The sequence below is a fragment of the Gopherus evgoodei genome, unplaced genomic scaffold, assembly GCF_007399415.2.
Source record: "Gopherus evgoodei ecotype Sinaloan lineage unplaced genomic scaffold, rGopEvg1_v1.p scaffold_32_arrow_ctg1, whole genome shotgun sequence".
In the NCBI taxonomy this organism is placed as follows: Eukaryota; Metazoa; Chordata; order Testudines; family Testudinidae; genus Gopherus; species Gopherus evgoodei.
Genome location: NW_022059994.1, coordinates 3,194,525 through 3,213,343, shown reverse-complemented (window position 1 = coordinate 3,213,343; position 18,819 = coordinate 3,194,525). Strand labels below are relative to the sequence as shown.

Here is an 18,819-nt window from a genome sequence, read left to right as displayed (position 1 = left end):
CTCGGGCTCCCTGTGCTTACTCAAGCTGGGCTCCAGCTTCAAGCCTGGTTAGGGCTTCGGGGGGAAGAGGAGGGGTGGGGGATGGGCCTGTGACATGACCCCTTGGCCCCCTCTCTTGCGGTGCCCATGTGTTCCATGCAGCAGAGTGAGGGATGCTTTGTCCATGATTAATGTGGATGCCCTGTTGGCAGTGCCTGGGCTGTCAGGGGCGTGGTGGGGCAGCTCAATCCTTCGATTCCTGGCCTGGCAGCAGCCCGGACATATCTTGCTTCAATCCTGTGTGCAAGGAATGTGCCTCACATGGAGATCTAGTGCCCCTCTCTCCCTAATGAACAGTGTGGGGTTGAGAGGGTGGGGCACCACCAGTGGGTCGGGTTCCCTGCACCTGCCCAGAGGCAGGAGCCTGCAGGGCAGAGATGTGGGTGGAGCCAGAGATCAGGGGAGGAAATCTGGGAAAGTGGGAGTGGATCTGAGACACTGAGTCTGAAAAGGGAAGGACTGAATTAACCTGGATCCAGAGCGTGTCCTACCTTGTATTTCTGGGCAGCCTCCTCCATGAGAAGCACCAGGTGAGATCTGTGCTTTGAGGATCTTTCACAAACCACAAACACGACTTCCCTGGCCTCTTCACAGAACAGATCCAGGGCTTTGCCGGGTCTCTCAGACAGATTCTCTTTTCTTGGTTTGAAATCCAGTTGTTTCATTTTTTCCCACTATATTTTCTAGCTGATAGTTATCTCGGAGAGCCACTTCCTGGATTCAGTCTCTGCAGCTGGTGCAGCACAAGGGATCATACGTCATATCTGCCCATTTCTCACATTACAGAGTGATGGAGACTCAGCAGAAGTTGTGCCCACACTGTATGGTAACTGAGTCTGTCAGATCTTCCAGGCAGATGGGGTATTTGGTTTCCTCTTGGATTTCCCATACAGGAGTCGCTGAGGCCAGGGATGCTGGGATCGCTCCCATTCTGTTCTCTCTGTATCAGAAATGGCTTTGCTGATAATGGGAGGTCTCATATCAGCTGCATAGGTGCAAAGGAGAAAGGAGAGGCCAGGAGGAGGAGCTAGAGAAAGATAAGAAAAGAAGGAAGCAGGAATTACATTGGCAAGGAATGGGGAGCAGTGGGTGATAAGGGAGCCAAAAGGGAATGAAAGGAAAAGGGGGAGAAGGTAACAAACCAACAAAACCACACAAGCTTAAACTCAGAGTCTGTCTACACAGTACGTATCTGGGAATCACATCTCCTAGGTGCTATGTAGATGTGCCCTCAACTGAATTCTTAATTCACAATCAGGCACGTGTCCACAGCCACAGGCAGACTTGCACTGAAACAGTTGGGTGAGAACTAAACTTCATTGAGTGATTTCAGTGACAACCTACGTGCAGAGGAGCCTCGGCTTGGCTGTGGTTTGCTGAACATCAAACCACCCGCCTGGGACCAGCTGGGCAACAGGGGCTCCCTGGGTCAGGCTCAGAGGCAGCTGGTATGTGCTAGTGATAAGGCATAAAAACAACTCAGTAATCAGGAGCAACCCTTGAGCTGAAAGGAGATTTTATGGTAAATATTCAAAGCTGTATGAATATACAGTCTAAAGGTTAAAGCCCAGCCTATTCAAAATGCCATCTAGGAACTGGAAGGCAGACTGCAGTGGGGGTCAGCGGGTGGTGTCTCGGAGGGAATTGGGGTGCAAGGCTCTTGCCTGGGGCAGCTCCTATTTAGTGGTGCAGCAGGACTGGCAGGCACCTTGCCTGTCTTGGCCCCGTACTGGTCTTCCCTGATTGACCCTGAAACTGCCAGAATGGCACAGACATCCCTGGCTGCAGCCCCAGGGAGGGGGGCCAGGTGGCTCCACTCGCTGCCCTACGCTTGCTTACAGGCTTTGCCTCCCGCAGCTCCCATTGGATTTGATTCTCGGCCAATGGGAGTTGTGGAAGCGGAGCATACAGGGCAGGGCAGCATGCAGACGGAGCTTCCCGGCACTCACAGCTGCAGCACCAGCGAGGGGGCAGGCACAGCAGCGTGAGGAGTCGCCTTCCCCCACCCACCCACCACCAACAGGCAAGGCTGGAACGCAGGGACATTAGTGGATACAGCCTGGGGCCCAGGCCTAAGGGGGCCCCGCAAAAGATTTGAACTTTTGGCGGCCTGGAGATCTTTTTGCGGGGACCTCCTTAGCCAGTGGCCCTGGGCTACAGCCCCTAAAGCCCCTGCATTAATCCGGCCCTGACCCCACACCACTCCAGCTGCCCCAGTCTCTTCCAGTCATTCTCCTTGGACCAATACTGAACTCATCATCACTGTGTGGGCTGGTTCTGCTGGGGGGAAGTATGAGCCAGAGATCCATGTTTGGGTTTTGTTTGACTCTGGGGAGAGGTGTGTCAGCTCGGAGAGCAGGGACAATGAGGACTGCTCAGCACACAAAGCTGGACATGCTCATGTCCATGATGAGCAGCAATCTCCTCCTCTGCACAGGCTCTTGGCTGCTGGAGCTCCCCGCAAATGTTTCCCACCAATGCATGTGCCACCACAGGTCTAGATTGTGATCCACGTTGTACCATTGCTGCTTGGACCTGAGCCGTTAGCCAGTGTTAGGGTATATCCCCCCAAATCTGAGCTCTGGGGTACAGAGGTGGGGACCCGGACCCCCTAAGCTAGTCTTCTCCCAGCTTAGGATAAAACTCTTTCCAGGCACATTCTTCTGCCATGGACACATATTGTTGCCACCACCAAGTGATTTTCACAAATATTCAGGGAAGAGTCACTTGGAATCCTTATCCCCACAAATATCCCACCCAAGCCTCTTCACCTTCTTTCCTGGGGAGTCTTGGGAATAAAATATCAACCAGCTGCCTTAGCAACGTGAGCACAGACCAACCCCTTGTCTAAGGACTTTGGAATCAAAGGCTTCTTTCAAAAGAAGAGGTAAATTTTATTAAAAAAGAAAGAAACACATCTGAAAACTCAGGCTTTGGGGCTTAAACACCAAAAATAACTTTCTTAGGATTCATCTTAAAGGTTACAAGCAAAACAAAAGCATCTGGGGTTAGCACAGAATCCAAAAACCAAAAAGGTTCTGTCATGCGGCAAGGCCAGATGGCTACAGTAAAGTAGTGAGGAACAGGTAGGTTAGCCCCAGGCTAAACAAATCCCTAGGACCATGGTAACCAAATGGCAGTTGCTCCAGGTTAATCAAGACACCTAGGGCCAATTAAGATCTTTCCAGAAGGCAGTGGAGATAGCTACATTGATTGGGCCACCTGAAGCCAATCAAGGGCTGGCTGAACTAGTTAAAAGCCTCCCAGTTAATCAGTGAGATTTGGGTGTGAGGAGCTGAGAGTTTATGTTTACTGCTGGAGGATTGAGGAATACAAGCATCATCAGACACCAGGAGGAAGGTCCTGTGGTGAGGATAAAGGTGTTTGGAGGAGGCCATGGGGAAGTAGCCCAGGGAGTTGTAGCTGTCATGCAGCTGTTACAGGAGGCACTATAGACAGCTGCGATCCACAGGGCACTGGGCTGGAACCTGGAGTAGAAGGCGGGCCTGGGTTCCCCCCAAACCTCCCAACTCCTGATCAGACACAGGAGGACTTGACCCAGACTGTGGGGGAAGATCACTGAGGTGAACAAATCTGCCCATAAGTGCAAGACCCACCAAGGTAAAGGAGGAACTTTGTCACAGTTTCTAATTGCATCTGTCTTAACTTTTCTTGTACTACTTGTGTATCGGGGGTTCCAAAAGGGGAGTTTCTAGGTATGATGCTAATGATTTTCCATATCTGGCTCAGAGCTTACAGCTTGTTGCTACTTTCCCCTCTCTCCAGCTCCAGAGATAAAGATAAACCCCCTCCACACCCAGGAGTTTTTCCAGGGTACAGTCTTCCCATTGGTTCCCCTGGTCAGGTGCCAACTCAGGTAAAGCTTCTCTTAACCCTTTACAGGTCAGGCAATTAGGGTACAGTTGCTAAGGAGGATTCTATAGGTACTGACTAGCTGGGTGTCCCCAAAGGGGAGCTACCTCATTTATCACACCCAGCATTTGGGCCTTGCTGGGTTCTTCCATTGGCAGGAGAAATGGATGATAGGAGTCAGGTATTTCTGTGGTGCAATCTGTATTAGTTACAAACAAGGGCCACACATTCCTGTGCCCTGAACATGGTAGAAACAAACAGCAGCCGGCAGTTTCCTTACTTAGAACTCCATGTCTGCCTTTCTAGGGAACCCTGTGCCTGAAGCAAGCTCTGTTTCTGTTTCCTGCCAGGATCACACTCAGGACTGCTTCTCTTGGCTTTCTACCTCACACACACCAAGCTGCCAGCCACCCCCTCAGCCACTGTGTTTCCTGCTAGCTCCAGGGAAACTCCTTAGGCCTGCTCTACACAACGCTTAGATCAACCTAGGGCAGTGAAAAATTGTGTGCCCTGAGTGCCACGGCTAGATGGACCTAACCCCTGGTGCAGACAATGGAATTCTGCCGATGACCTGGCTACGGCCTCTCAAAGTGGGATTAACTAGAGCGACGGAAAAGCCACTTCCATCAATGCAGGAGGCATCTACACTAGAGCACTTCAGCGACACAGCTGTAGCTCTGCTGAAGTAGCGACTGTAGCGATACCTTTATTCTTCCTGAAGCCTGGTCTACACCTAAAACTTAGGTTGGCCTAGGTACAAGGCTCAGCAATGTGAAAACGTTCACGCGCTGTGTGATGTAGTTAGACCAATCTAACCCCTCATGTGATGCAGATAGGTCAGTAGAAGAATTCTTCTGTTGATCTAACAACTGCCTCTCCCAGAGATGTAGTGTAAACACACCCTTAGGCCTCGTCCAGACTAGGGGAGGAAAATCGATCTCAGATACGCAACTTCAGCTATGTGAATAATGTAGCTGAACTCGAATATCTAAGATCGAATTACTCACCCATCCAGACGGCGTGGGATCGATGTCCGCGGCTCTCCGTGTCGATTCCGGAACTCCGTTCGGGTTGATGGAGTTCCGGAATCGATGTAAGCGCGCTCGGGGTCGATATATCGCGTCTAGACTAGACGTGATATATCGATCCCCGAGCAATCGATTTTAACCCGCCGATATGGCGGGGTAGTCTGGACGTGGGCTTAGACTGTGATCCGGAAAAGTCAGCACTGTAGTGGGGAAGCCATCTAAGCTAGCCAATGGGAGATGCCAATGAAAGGGGCAAGTGCTAAGGGCTCCCTGCACAGAGGGAGACACCTGCTTAGCTGCACACCCCATGGCTGGAGGAGGATGTGGGGGAGCTGTCATGTCACCTCCTTTATTGTAGTGCACCACTGGGATGATGAGAGTTATGGATGAGACCAGCTTCTGTGTAAGTGCACTAAGATCGACACCATCCCTCAGTTTGCCTGGATGTTTGGCGTGCCCTGGCAGAAAAGGTCGGGCAGGGGGCCAAATTGGAGGCCAGTTGATGAAGGGTTCCCAAGATACATCTCCCTAGTAAAACAGCTTCTCTAAAAGTGGATGGCTTCTACCACCACTTGTGTTCGCTGATAGGGAAAAGCCCAGGGTGGAGCGTTTTGCTTCAATGTCTCTCTCGCTGGAGTGTTACCCTCAGAGGTTGTCTGGGACCAGGGTTGCCAAGTGTTGAAAATAATTTTTATGGACAGTAAAGAAAAAAATTACAGACCAAACTTTTTTAGGCACAAGTTCTTTCATAACATAAAGATGGCTCAAAAGGACAAAAGGGAACAATATTCCATGTTTTTATTCCTACATCACAACAACGTTATTCTGCTAGTTGAACCTACTAACTAGCCACATCAGCGTCCTCCAAGTTCTCCAGTTTGTGATCATACACACACAGGCCTGTTCATGAGCTGACATCACCTCTTGTTGCTTTTCAAAAGCACCTGAGCCCATGAAGTAGTATGGTAGGTAGGACAGTCCCAGGGCGGGTGGGGAAACAGCCACGGTCCAACCGCTGCTGTCATAGGGAGGGACGGGCTGAACAGGGGTCGGGACTGGGCAGAACTGGCCATGCCAGCCACTGCGTGAATTATTCAGCTGCTCTCCTGCCTCTAAGCTTTAGCTCTCAGCAAGATCACACGAAACATATAGGAAGCATGCTGCAGAAGGAGATCCAATCCACTATTGTTCCAACCAAGTTTTACCGTGAGTTTGTAAAGAAATTCAGTCATGTTATAGAACATGACTTTGACAAACCACTGCTGTTAGACACCAGTATGTCTTAAAACCCTACACCAAGGTAACTAGCTGCATCCACAATGACAGCAGGATGTCTGCCCAGCACAACTTCCCCGCCACAGCTGAATTCCCTCTCCTTGTCCCCGTTGGCGGCTTCCCAGACTGCCCCAGGCCTCCTCAGTCTGTCCCCACATCCCCTCCTGCAGCCGGAATGGGCAAGTGGCCTGAGAGGTCTCTGTTTATCCCACACCATGTGCCCTGCAGCCCCTAGGTAGAGCTTCCTGCACACTCGCTGCCCTCGGCTGTTAGGCCCCAGCCCTCACCTGGGGGACAGGAGCTTGGTCTCCCCACAATCTCTGGTCTCTCTGCTGGGACTGACAAATAGGGAGAAAATGGGGGCAGGCCTTGCTGGGTGTGGTCGTGTTACAGGGTCACCTGCCCCACTATGGCCCAGGCTGAGATCCCAGCACGTTCTACAGGCCCCTGAGCTGCCATCAGATGGACTTTCAGCCTCGGTTTATGTGGTGCTGGGGGAGGCACTGGGTTACTGCCCTGGGGGAGCTGCTGGGGGATGGAGGAGATTTACCTGCTCACAGACAATTTTAACAGTTCTAAAGCTTCAACTTTTTGACTTTCAGTGTCCAGTGTCATTAAATAGTTCTGGTCTGACCAAAATATTGTCTGATCCATCCATAATTTCCCACAACCGTGAACATTTTAACTGGAATTAAATGCTTAAAACCCAGATTGTTGTGCCGCTGTGATAGTTTAAATCAATAAATATAAAAATTACTTAAAGTAAAGATTCTCAAAATTAGATATTATAGAAAAAAATTCTGCCCAGCCTGACTATCACTCCTGACACACAGCTCCTGCTTCTGCAGGCTCATCCTCACAGGGGGCTGCCTCAGAGACCCTCCCCACCAGCATAGGGGCTGATTGCAGGACTGGATCCCTAGTGATACATTTTTACACTAAAGCCTCCAGGGGTGAAATTGTGCAAACAGCACGAGTCATTTCCAGGCAAGGAAACACCCCCTTGCTGCTGTAGGCGGGCCATAGTGTGAATTCAGGAAATTGAAACTTACCCTGTTCCACTGCCCAGAGGGAGCCATGGCTGCAGAGAGCCCCGTAGAAAGTCTCCAGGAGGAAGCGACATGTCCCATCTGTCTGGAGTATTTCACAGAACCTGTCACTCTGGAGTGTGGGCACAATTTCTGCCGAGCCTGCATCAGCCAGTGCTGGGAGGGATCCGATACAGCCGCCTCCTGCCCTCAGTGCAGAGAAACTGTGCAGCAGAGAAACCTCAGGCCCAACAGGCAGTTGGCAAATGTCTTAGAAATCGCCAAGCGGTTGAGTTTACAGGCAGCAAAGGGAGCAGGAGGGGACGGGGTGTGTGAGAGACACCAGGAGGCTCTGAAACTGTTCTGTGAAGAGGATCAAACCCCCATCTGTGTGGTGTGCGACAGATCCCGGGCTCACCGCGCTCACAGGGTGGTTCCCATACAGGAGGCTGCCCAGGAGTACAAGGTAGGGAATTGCTGTTAGATTTAATGGGTTAACTTTTGGGTTTTAATGACAGGCTAATTTCACTGAAAGTTCCCTGTCACGGGTGTGACTCATCATTCAATTCTGTAAAGTCTTCATTGTACAGGAGATGCTGTAACAAAATTAATGGTCTGGCAGTGTGGCAACAGAGGCAAACTATCAAGTCTTGAAATCAGGATCTACCCGCCCTTCCCCAAGGCCCCGCGAAGCCCTGCTCAATCCATAGCCCCCTCTCTCCATTGCTTACTGTCACCGGTAAGGGGCAGGGAGTTGGGTTTCGGTGGGGGTGCAGGCTCCAGGCTGTGGCCAAGGGGTTCGCAGTGTGGGAGGCAGCTCTGGGTTGGGACAGTGTTGGGGTGCTGAAGTGGGTACGGGGGGCTGGCTCTGGAAGGAGGGTTAGAGCTGGGGTAGGGAGTTGGGGTACAGGGGAGGGGGTCCTGGCTCCAGCCGGGCAGCACTGGCTTACCTCAGGTGACTCACGGTCAGCAGGGCTAAGGCAGGCTTCCTGCCTGCCCCAACCCTACGCCACTCCCAAAAGGGGCCAAGGTGCCCCTGGGGCCCCTGGGGGGGGGGCATGTGGCCCTGCACGCTGCCCCTCTCTGCAGGCACCACTTCCACAGCTCCCATTGGCCACAGGTCCTGATTTAGGTCCAATGGGAGCTGCGGAGGCAGTGTTTGCAGTCAGGAGCCTATGCGGAGACCCATGCCCTCAGCCCAGGCTGCGGGGGCATGCTGGCTGCTTCTGGGAGTGCCGTACAGTTGGGGAAGGCAGGGAGCCTGCATGAGCAGCAACGGCCAACCCTGCTGTGCTGCTGGAGATCACAATCAACTGGGAGAGTCCCCAGGATCGACTAGTCGATAGGAATCGACTAGTAGGTGACCACTGGTCTAGCTAGATACATCTCCCCAGACCCAGTCCAAGACTCAAACCACTTTGCCATGCTGCCATCTTAGCATCCGCCCCACCCAGTGATGAAGTGTGTCCGTCAGGAGGGAGAGACGCCTTGATAAAGGTCCCAGGCCCACCAGGGAGAGGAGGACTCTGAACTCCTGTGTCGCTCCATGAGGGATTAATCTCAGATGCTGCCAGCCTGCACTAGAGATCACTGGGCTAAACGCTGCATGGGACCCCGAGCACCTTGAGACCACACAAAAAAGAGCTCCAGACAGCTCAGGCCCATGCCAAGTACCACTGGGATTACACTGGGTTGTAGCAAAACTAACCCCAGGCTGGAGCTGACCGGTGCCAGACTGACCTGTTCTGTTGTGTACGTGGGCAAGGACCAGTCAGACTGGTTCCATTAGTCCCACCAGGCAGCCTTTTGAAATCTCCCAGAATGCACTGCTTCCAGGATCTTTACCAGGGAATGGGACTGTGGGGTATCTGCCCAATGGGCATTGTCATGAAAAGAGTTTAGGGCAGCACTGGGGCAAACCCCAACCATTCTTTACACAAATCTGCATCATGTCTAATTAGGATGGTCACCGAGGCATCCCCAGAACATAGGACATGCCCACGCCTGCCTTCATGGGCCTGTCCTCGCCAGTATCATTCGTCCTGCATGGGCCCCACCACCACTTTTTTCAGCGTGTCCCCACCTGCATCATTCTGCATGAATGTGCCACCCCCAGCCACGCCCCCACTGTCATGAGTATCCTCCTGCAGCCTCAGTCTCCTCGACCTTTTTCATCGGACAAACACACATCCAGTGCCAAGTCCCTACCAGACACGGATAGTGCTCCACAACACTGGGACTGTGCAGCTTCCAACCAGATGAATGGCCTCCCAACGTCTCATGGGGTTTGCCCTAGTGCTTAGACCAGCTCAGCCCAACCCCAATGCAGTCCCCAGGGCTTCAGGGCTGAAATCCCAGCCTCTATTTAAACCTTGACTTGGTTCATTAAATCCTCTACAAAACAACTTAATTGATTCACCCCCATGTAACTTTGGTGCCCTATTATGCTCTGTACCACTAATCAGTTCACAAATACCAATAAAGCTTTGTTATAAGTGAGATCTCTCTCTAATTACTAAAAAGACTGAATCTGAATTGGTAATGAGTCCAAATGTGAAACGTTCCAGTCTCCGTTAATGAGGTTTCATCTCCTTGGTGGTCCTGATGGCACATAGTGATTAGAACCACAGTCATCTTGGGTTTTAGGTGGAAAAACGCCCACTTCCAAGCACCTCTCAACTAGTCAGACGAAACCTCCTAAATCATTTCTCTTTCTTCAGGAAAGAATCCAGGTACATTTGAAGACTCTGAGGAAAGAGAGAGAAAAGCTGCTGGGATTGAAAGCGACTGGAGAGGGGAATAGCCAGGAGTATCTGGTAGGTGCCTGTTGTTCTGAACCAGCAGGGACTGGCAGCAGGAGGTCTGTTTGGAGGCAGACTCCTGTGTGGCCTTGGTGAATGTGGGCTTGTGTGTGTTTCTCCAGGATCATGGATTGCTGGGTTAGATTCATGTATAAACAAGCCCTATGCTTCCATTTTCTATAATGAGTTAATATCTAGCCTTTGGTGGCTTGCCCAGAAATCCTCCCCAAGTGAACTGAATGTCCCTGTGAAGTGCTGTCCACTGTGTCTGGTCATTTTGTGCATTTTTTAAAATGTTTGTTTCTTTTAACTCCCTAGCGTCTCTGTCAGTGTAGTGCTGAGTCCTGCCTCCTGCTGCCCTGGGTGTGAATTTCCAGAGACCATAAATAACAGAATATGCTGACCATGACAGGCATGGAAACATCCATTTCAGAGGGATACCGGGGCCAAAGGGGAAAGTGTGAGAGAATCCCCTGCCTAGTACACAAAGTGTAGAGTCAAATGTCAGAAATATGAGTCAACAGTGTGATGCTGTTGCAAAAAAAGCAAACGTGATTCTAGGATGCATTAACAGATGTGTTGTGCGCAAGACACAAAAAGTCATTCTTCTGCTCTACTCTGCGCTGGTCAGGCCTCAGCTGGAGTATTGTGTCCAGTTCTGGGCACTGCATTTCAAGAAAGATGTGGAGAAATTGGAGAGGGTCCAGAGGAGAGCAACAAGAATTAAATTAATGGAGCTATTCTATCTCCTAGAACTGGAAGGGATCTATTTCCTAGAATTGAAAGGTCATTGAGTCCAGCCCCCTGCCTTCACTAACAGGACCAAGTACTGATTTTGCCAAAGATCTATAAGCAGCCCCCTGAAGGGCTGAACTCACAATCCTGGGTTTAGTAGGCTAATGCTCAAACCACTGAGCTATCCTTCTCCCTATTTAAGAATGATTAAAGGTCTAGAGAACATGACCTATGAAGGAAGGCTGAAAGAATTGAGTTTGTTTAGTTTGGAAAAGAGAAGACTGAGAGGGGACACAATAGCAGTTTTCAGGTATCTAAAAACGTGTCATAAGGAGGTGGGAGAAATCTTGTTCACCTTAGCCTCTAAGGATAGAACAAGACACAATGGGCTTAAACTGCAGTCAGGGAGGTTTAGGTTGGGCATTAGGAAAAAGTTCCTAACTGTCAAGGTGGTTAAACAGTGGAATAGACTGCTTAGGGAGGTTGTGGAATCTCCATCTCTGGAGATATTTAAGAGTAGTTTAGATAAATGTCTATGCGGGATGGTCTAGACAGTATTTGGTCCTGCCATGAGGGCAGGGGACTGGACTCGATGACCTCTCGAGGTCCCTTCCAGTCCTAGAGTCTATGAAAAATCTTAATATTTTAAAAGACATTCTCCTTCCTGCACACTCAGTTCTCCATGAAAGGACCCCGGGCTCCATCTATGTCCCTGACCAACCCTTGCCCTATTTTCATGCAGAAACAAATACAAACCGAGAGGCAGAAGATTGTGTCTGAATTTCAGCAACTGCGGGAGTTCCTGGAGGAACAAGAGCGACTCCTTCTGGCCCAGCTGGAGAAGCTGGATGAGGAGATTGTGAGGATCCAGAATGAAAATGTCAGTAAACTCTCCGAGGAGATTTCCCATCTCAGTGAGCTGATCAGTGAGCTGGAGGGGAAGTGTCAGAAGCCAGCAAGTGAATTCCTGCAGGTGAGACTGAATGAGAAACGCAGATGGGTGCTCCTGTGTGCCCCCAATGGCTGCTCTGCCAATCAACTCCTCCTCCTGCCTCTAGCACCATCTGGCTGCTGTGATCAGCTGTTCCACTGTGTGAAGAAGAGGCTGGGAAGGAGAGAGAAGAGCAGGGAGGGAGTGTGCTCACAAGAGGAGGCAGTAGAAGAGGGTTGGGGTGAAGTGGGAGCAGGAAGAGTTGGGCTGGGGTGTGACATTGCAGGAAGGGTTGGGGCGTGGGATTGAGCACTCCCAGGGACAATTAGAAACTGGCAGTCATGGTTAAAAACATGCCAGATCCCAGCACAGGGAAGGGAGGGCTCTTGAATCCTAAGCACTGGAGTCCAGCAGACGGAGACCCTGGTGTAACTCGGCATGTGCATTGCTCACATCTGAGGGTATGGCTACACTTGAAATTTCATAGCGCTGCCACGGCAGCGCTTTGAAGTGTGAGTCTGGTCAGAGCGCACGTAAACCACATCCTCTATGGGTGTAGCTTGCAGCGCTGGGAGCCACGCTCCCAGCGCTGCGGCACTGATTACACTGAGGCTTTACAGCGCTGTATCTTGCAGCGCTCAGGGGGGTGTTTTTTCACACCCCTGAGCGCGAAAGTTGCAGCGCTGTAAAGTGCCAGTGTAGCCAAGGCCTGAGTAACTATTATTCTTTGCAGAGTCGCAGACACAGAGATATGAGAGATGGAAAACCCCATTAGCTCAGGGAATCCATGGCCCAGGGTCAGGGCAGGGCCTCTCTTCCTCATATTTGCAAAATCTCTTCCCTGGAATCGCGTGTGTGTGTCAGAGGGGACCAAAATTCTTTTGTCTCTCTCTCTCTTCTAGGATATTAGAAGCACCTTGAGCAGGTACGTGTCTCCCTCTCACTCCCCCTCACAGCTCACAACGCTGGAAAAGAGGTTGGTGGCGATGTTAGCACCACATCTCCTCAGGGCTCTACAACAAAATGTGTGGGGAAGGTCACATGTTGGATACGAATCTCTCTCATCAACTTCATCCTGAGGTTCTCACCCTTGTACAGAAGACTCTGGAATTCTCCATTCAGTGGGAAGGACTGACCTCAAATATTTCCTAGAGATATCACCTCCTTGGGGACTGGCTGCCTCAGGACTATGAGGATGGAATACGGGCCTGTCACTGCTTGGGCACAGGTCCCTATTCAGCCCAAGGCAGCAGCGATCAAGAGAGTTTCCAGCTTGAGGACTGTTTGGAGGCCTGTGTGGAATGAGCTGGGGAGGGAGGAGTTGGTGTCTCAGTCTAGTTCCTAGAGGGCAGATTTCTACAGCACTTCACCTGGGAACTTCCTGTTCCTCAGAGCATGGAGGCCTAGGAGTAAATTGGCCATGGAGACTGAATTCCCCTTTTGTCCCCAGAGCTGGTCTCTCCAGACCAAAGTTGAAGAATATTAATGAGTCCTGTGAAGGGAAGGTTGTACGGCCATGGGCTGTGTTGCACCTGCTCTCAGACTGGGAGAAGTCGAGGAATTCTAACTCCAGGCATATTAGAGCAGTGACTCACTAGCCAGAAATTATAACAAGTCACACAATGAAATATAATTGTGGGAAATGGTTTCTCTCTAGGTGTGAGAAGGGGAAGTTCCAGCAGCCAGAGGAGATTTCTCCTGAACTGGAAGAGCGAGTCAGTGGTTTCTCCCAGAAAACAATTGTGCTATCAGAGACTCTGGGGAAGTTCAAAGGTACCTAGAAGGGATCTGGGAACGGAAGTTGGGATTAGTCTCTGAGACTGAGGGAGGAGAGTGGCTCTGGCCAATTGGTTCACAATTAGATGATGCTTCTATTGAATCGTTGGATGAGAATGTCACGCACTTGGGGTCCAAGTCACTCAGGTTGATATATTCAAGCCTTTATTTTTACTAAAAACATGCCTTCCCATGACCATTACTGTTAAAGAAAGAAATGACTCAGACTCATAGACTTTAAGGCCAAAAGGGACCATCACGATCATCCAGTCTGACCTCCTGCACATTGCAGGCCACAGAATCTCACCCACCCACTCCTGCAATAGACCCCAACCTCTGTCCGAGTTACAAAGAATCCACCATTGAAATAGTTTAAATCTGCAAGTGACCTGTGCCCCATGCTGCAGAAGAAGGCAGAAAACCCCCCAGGCTCTCTGCCAATCTGACTTGGGGGGAAAATCCCTTCACGACCCCAGATATGGTGGTCAGTTAGATACCAAGCATTTTGGAAAGACCCAACAGCCAGACACGTGGCAAAGAATTCTCTATAGCTCAGAGCCCTCCCCATCTACTGCTCCATCACCAGCCATGGGGCACATTTCTCAAAGGCGGATCCAGCCCATCACTGTGCTCGAGTCTGGTACAGCAGCTAGTCTCGGCCAAATAGACAATTGTAGGGAAGGAGAAAGCCCACAGGACTGCCCAGAAGATTTGGGGGCCTAGGGCAAAGCAATTTTGGGGGCCCCTTCCATTAAAAAAAATTGCAATACTCTAGAATACTATATTCTCATGGGGGCCCCTGCAGGGCCAGGGGCAAATTGCCCCACTTGCCCCCCCGGCAGCCCTGAAGCCCAGCCCTCATGGTCAGGGATCCCTCCAGCACAGGAGCCTCTGGTGCCTCCTCCGCAGCACCTGCAGGCAGAAGGCGTGTTTCTGAGAGGGCTGGGAACGGGGTGAGGGTGATGAGGGTAGGTTGCCGAGGAATAGAGGGAGGTGGGCAGTGTAAAGCTGAGCCTCTGAAACTCTTCTCCCTGGCCAAGACCCATGGGGGCCATTGTCATAGGGATGTAACTCTGGCTGACTTCAGAACTTCCTTATCCTCTGCCACGTTCTGCACCAGTCCCTGCAGCCACTGAACAGCAGAGTCACCTCTTTCTTGCTGGTACAGGGGTGAATTTGTCCAAATGAGTCAACTTTCCCCCACCTCAGTTTCTACATTTATAAAATTTGTATTTCTTCCTATAGAGGACGAGGCCCCGTCATGCTGTTAAGTTTAGAGATGCTGAATGAACAGACCCAATAACCTCTGTGACAGACCCAGACCAGTGGGGTACAGGAGTCTGGTTGAAGGAAAATATACTGGCCACGGGATGAATAGTTCCCTGAGTGACCAGAGAAGGGGCTGCACTAGCGCAGTCAGGAACCTGCTAGAATCAATTAAGACAGGCGGGCTAATTAAGACAGCTGGAGCTAGTTAAAACCATACCAGAATAAATTATGGCAGGCAGACTAATCAGGACACCTGGTTTAAAAAAGACCTCCCATCAGTTAGTGGAGAGTGAGCGAGGAGTGAGAAGGTGTGCTGCTGGAGGACGGAAGCGTACAAGCGTGATCAGGCTTCAGGAGGAAGATCCTGCAGTGAGGAAAAAGAAGGTGCTGCAGGGAGGCCATGGGGAAGTAGCCCTGGGAGTTGTAGCTGTAACGCATCTGGTACAGGGGACATTGTAGACAGCTGCTCTCCAAAGAGCCCTGGGCTGGAACCCCATGTAGAGGGTGGTCCCGGGTTTCCCACCAACTCCTGATTGAACACAGGAGGAGTTGACCTGGTCTGTGACCAACACCAGAGGGAAGGTCTAATTTGGAAAGGGATCTGGCCTATCCCTGACTCACTAGGTGGGACACAGAGCCTGCGGGGATTGTTCTCCATTTCTCCCACGCTGACCAGTGATGGGGTTAGCTGAGTGAACGGCAGGTTTGAGCCTCTAGCAGAAGTGGCCAAACTGAGGGCTGCCATGAACCTCTGAGGTGAGCAAATCCGCCAAATCCGCAAATCCGCCAAAAAACCAAGGCAGAGGAGGAACTTTTAGAGCCAGGATTTCACAAACTCTCAATATCCTGTTAGTGTCAAAGGGACCAAAGTGGGCAAAGTTACTTTCATTCCAAAGTCTTTGCAGGGTCTGCGTCTAGATTACGGCGAAGGGCAGTAAGTGAATGAGACAAACCAACTGGAGTTTGAAGGGTGGGAGGGGATGAGGAGGGGAAAAGTAAATCTCACTTACAGATTGTCTGTTCTAGGATGTTTGTGAGGCTGCAAGAACGTTGGTTCCGTTGCTGAGAGATGCCTGAATGAGAGAGGAAAGAGATGGTTTTAGACCTATTTATATAAAATATCTGAGTGTTTCTCGGTGTGTTTCTCTGTCATAATTAAAAGATAGTTCTAGGAGTTGAGAGTGGGGACGCTGTTATAAATATGAAAGTCTGAAATCTCGTCTCCTTTTTCCTTCTCCCCTCCAGGCACTCTGCCGTCTGCACTAGAGACAAAAAGAGGAGGATCACTAGAAACATTCAGACAGGGTGAGATTGCAGCTGGAGATTGTTTTTAAATGATCATAAAACGTCTTCCTGAGATTGTAGCTAAAGTTACCAACCAAACTGATACTGACCATGACATACGCAGCCCTAAAAACAACACACTGAACAGTGAGGAGCTCCCCGCTGAAGTCACACAAACACTCCTGACACCAACCTTAGTGCTGAGTTCATGCCCATGCTGCTGAACAGAAAATCTCTCCCTGAGCAGCCTGTGAGCAGAGCTCTCTGCCCTGAGGGCTGACACATCCCTCTGCTCTACCCCAGTGCAGGGGGTCTCCCTCATCGTGCTTTTACGAGATCCTGCCTTTCCTCTGGGCAGTGCTGGGCTCTCCCATTGGAGCTGCTCACTGCTCCCTGGACTGGGGAGATTCTCTCCCTGTGATGCTGCCAGCTCCTGCCTTCTCCTTGGACTGGGGCTGGGGCTACCCCACACAATGCCACCTCCTACTCTCTGGTCATAAGCAGCTCTTTCCCAGTGCTGTACCTTCCTCTCCGTTCCCTGTCCCGGGCGTGGAGGCCACCCCACCCAATGCTATTTCCTACTCTTTTCTTAATTGGCTCTTCCCACTCTGGCCGGTGAGTGGAGGCTGCATTTAGGGGTGGGAGCTTCCCTCTGGGGTTCAAAGCTGGTACCTGCCTCCTCTGCTCCCTCCTCATTAAAACCTTCCTTGCCGTGTCTCTGATGCTGGGAATGGAGCAGCCCCAGCAGAGGGAGCAGGGAGCTGAAGCCTCAGCAAGCACATGAAAAACTAATGAAGTGGGTCCCATTACACAGACTGAGGAACTGCAGTGACGTCCCTGCTCAGTCTCAGGTGCCCAGGACAGAGGCAGCTCCCTGGGATCCAGGCCTGTCCCAGCCAGGACAGGGCTGCTGGGGAGTGTGAGAAATGGTCCCAGCCTCCTCTAAGGACGAACTCTGCCTCTAACACTCTGATTTTCTCTCCTCCCAGTGAATGTGACTCTGGATCCAGACACGGCCCATCCCAAACTCGTCCTGTCTGAGGATCGGAAAAGTGTGACGCGGGGAGACACACGGCAGCAGCTGTCCAACACCCCTGAGAGATTTGACACTGCACCGTGTGTGCTGGGCTGTGAGGGATTCACCTCGGGGAGACATTGCTGGGAGGTGGAGGTCAGGGGTGGGCGATTCTGGTCTGTGGGGGTGGCCAGAGAGTCTGTGAGGAGGAAGGGAGGGATCAGCCGTAGCCCTGAGGGGGGGGTCTGGGCTGTGGAGTGCTGGGGGGGTCAGTTCCAGGCTCTGACCTCCCCTGTGACCCTCCTGCCCCTGAGCCGGGTCCCCAGCAGGATCCGGGTTTGTCTGGACTGTGACCGGGGGCAGGTGACATTTATCGATGCTGGTGACGAGGCCCCGATCTTCACTTTCCCGCCGGGCTCCGTCCCTGGGGGGAGAATCCGACCCTGGCTCTGGGTGGGGGGATCCCGGCTCAGCCTGTGTCCCTGAGAGACACAGCAGAGGGGGGAACCGGAAATCAGCCCCTCTAGCCTCATGGACCCCAGTCTCTATGACCTTGGAGGACCCCCATCTACCCAGAACCTGGTTCCTCATCTCTATGACCTGTGGCAGCCCCTCCCTTTCCCTGCTAGGATGACCAGATGTCCAGATTTTATAGGGACTGTCCCGATTTTGTGTCTTTTTCTTATATAGGCTCCTATTTCCCCCCTAGCTGCCTCCCGATTTTTCACACTTGCTGTCTGGTCACTCTATTCCCTGCATTCCCCAGGATGCGTCCGGGGGGAAGGGAGAACCCCTGGGGCTGCAGGAGGGGTAGAGAGGCCCTGAAGGGGAGGGGGTTGGGCAGAAGGCTGAACTAACAGCCAGACTGGGGACAGGTGCAGGTGGGGATGGCAGCGAACACAGCATGAATCAATCCAAGTTTAGGGAGTTGGGGAGAAGCAGCAGCAGGGAGCAGTTTGTACAGATCTGTGGGATTAGATCTCACTGGGGTTTCCAAGCCAGAGCTTCTGCTGCAGGGGCCCAAGTCACCTTCCCCTGTAACTACAGGACAGGTGGTAACCCTATAACTGCCACAAAAAAGGTGGGGGGATGGGGAGATGGGTGCATGTTGACCAAAAAAATTATATAACCTTAAAAAAATCATCATTTTGTCAGTCTCATGATTTTTTTTAAACTCCTGACATTAGCAGCACTGGGAGAGCCAGGGATAGGGTGGTTTAACCAGAGGGAATTGGAAGGAGCAACAAGAAAAATATAAATTTGAATAAAGGGAGAGTCGATGAAAAATGCTGGAGAACAGAAATGAGAAGAGTGACAGGAAAATATCTCCGATGGGAACTATCCTGGGGCAGCAAGAGGGGAAGGTATAAAATCAGGAGAAAGAAGGGAGCACCCATGGGGGATGATCTATGACAGGGAGAGGAGGAGGGTGGGAGAGACACAGGAAAATAAACGAGTCAGAAGTGAGGGTTAGAAAAACGAATAGAAAGGGACAGTATGGAAGGAATGGGAACATGAGAGGGACAGAGATTTTTTTAAAGTTACTGAAAGCGACACTGTAACTCATTAATTCCTGTATTAATTCCGGGATGACTGTTCTGTTGTTGTGCCATTAAGAAAACTGTTCTCAGTAGCTGGGGAATCTCCTTTCCATGCTGTGGTTATTAAGGCATCTTCTCGGCTCCCTTTACTTACCACTTTTAGTTACTTACTATAAATAAAACATTACAAACAATTATTCATGTTTGTTCCTCTTTACTGTCCC

The 18,819-nt window shown here is 51.1% G+C and overlaps 1 protein-coding gene across 1 annotated transcript; it reads left to right on the top strand.

The window, feature by feature from the left end:
- The first annotated feature begins 7,010 nt into the window (after positions 1 to 7,010).
- LOC115640785 (zinc finger protein RFP-like) lies at positions 7,011 to 18,792 on the top strand. The gene is made up of 7 exons (XM_030543778.1): positions 7,011 to 7,709; positions 9,964 to 10,059; positions 11,522 to 11,752; positions 12,613 to 12,635; positions 13,368 to 13,483; positions 16,001 to 16,060; positions 17,029 to 18,792. The coding sequence occupies exons 1-7, from the start codon at positions 7,293 to 7,295 to the stop codon at positions 17,538 to 17,540; spliced, it is 1,455 nt and encodes a 484-aa protein (XP_030399638.1). The 5' UTR covers positions 7,011 to 7,292; the 3' UTR covers positions 17,541 to 18,792.
- The last annotated feature ends 27 nt before the right edge of the window (positions 18,793 to 18,819 follow it).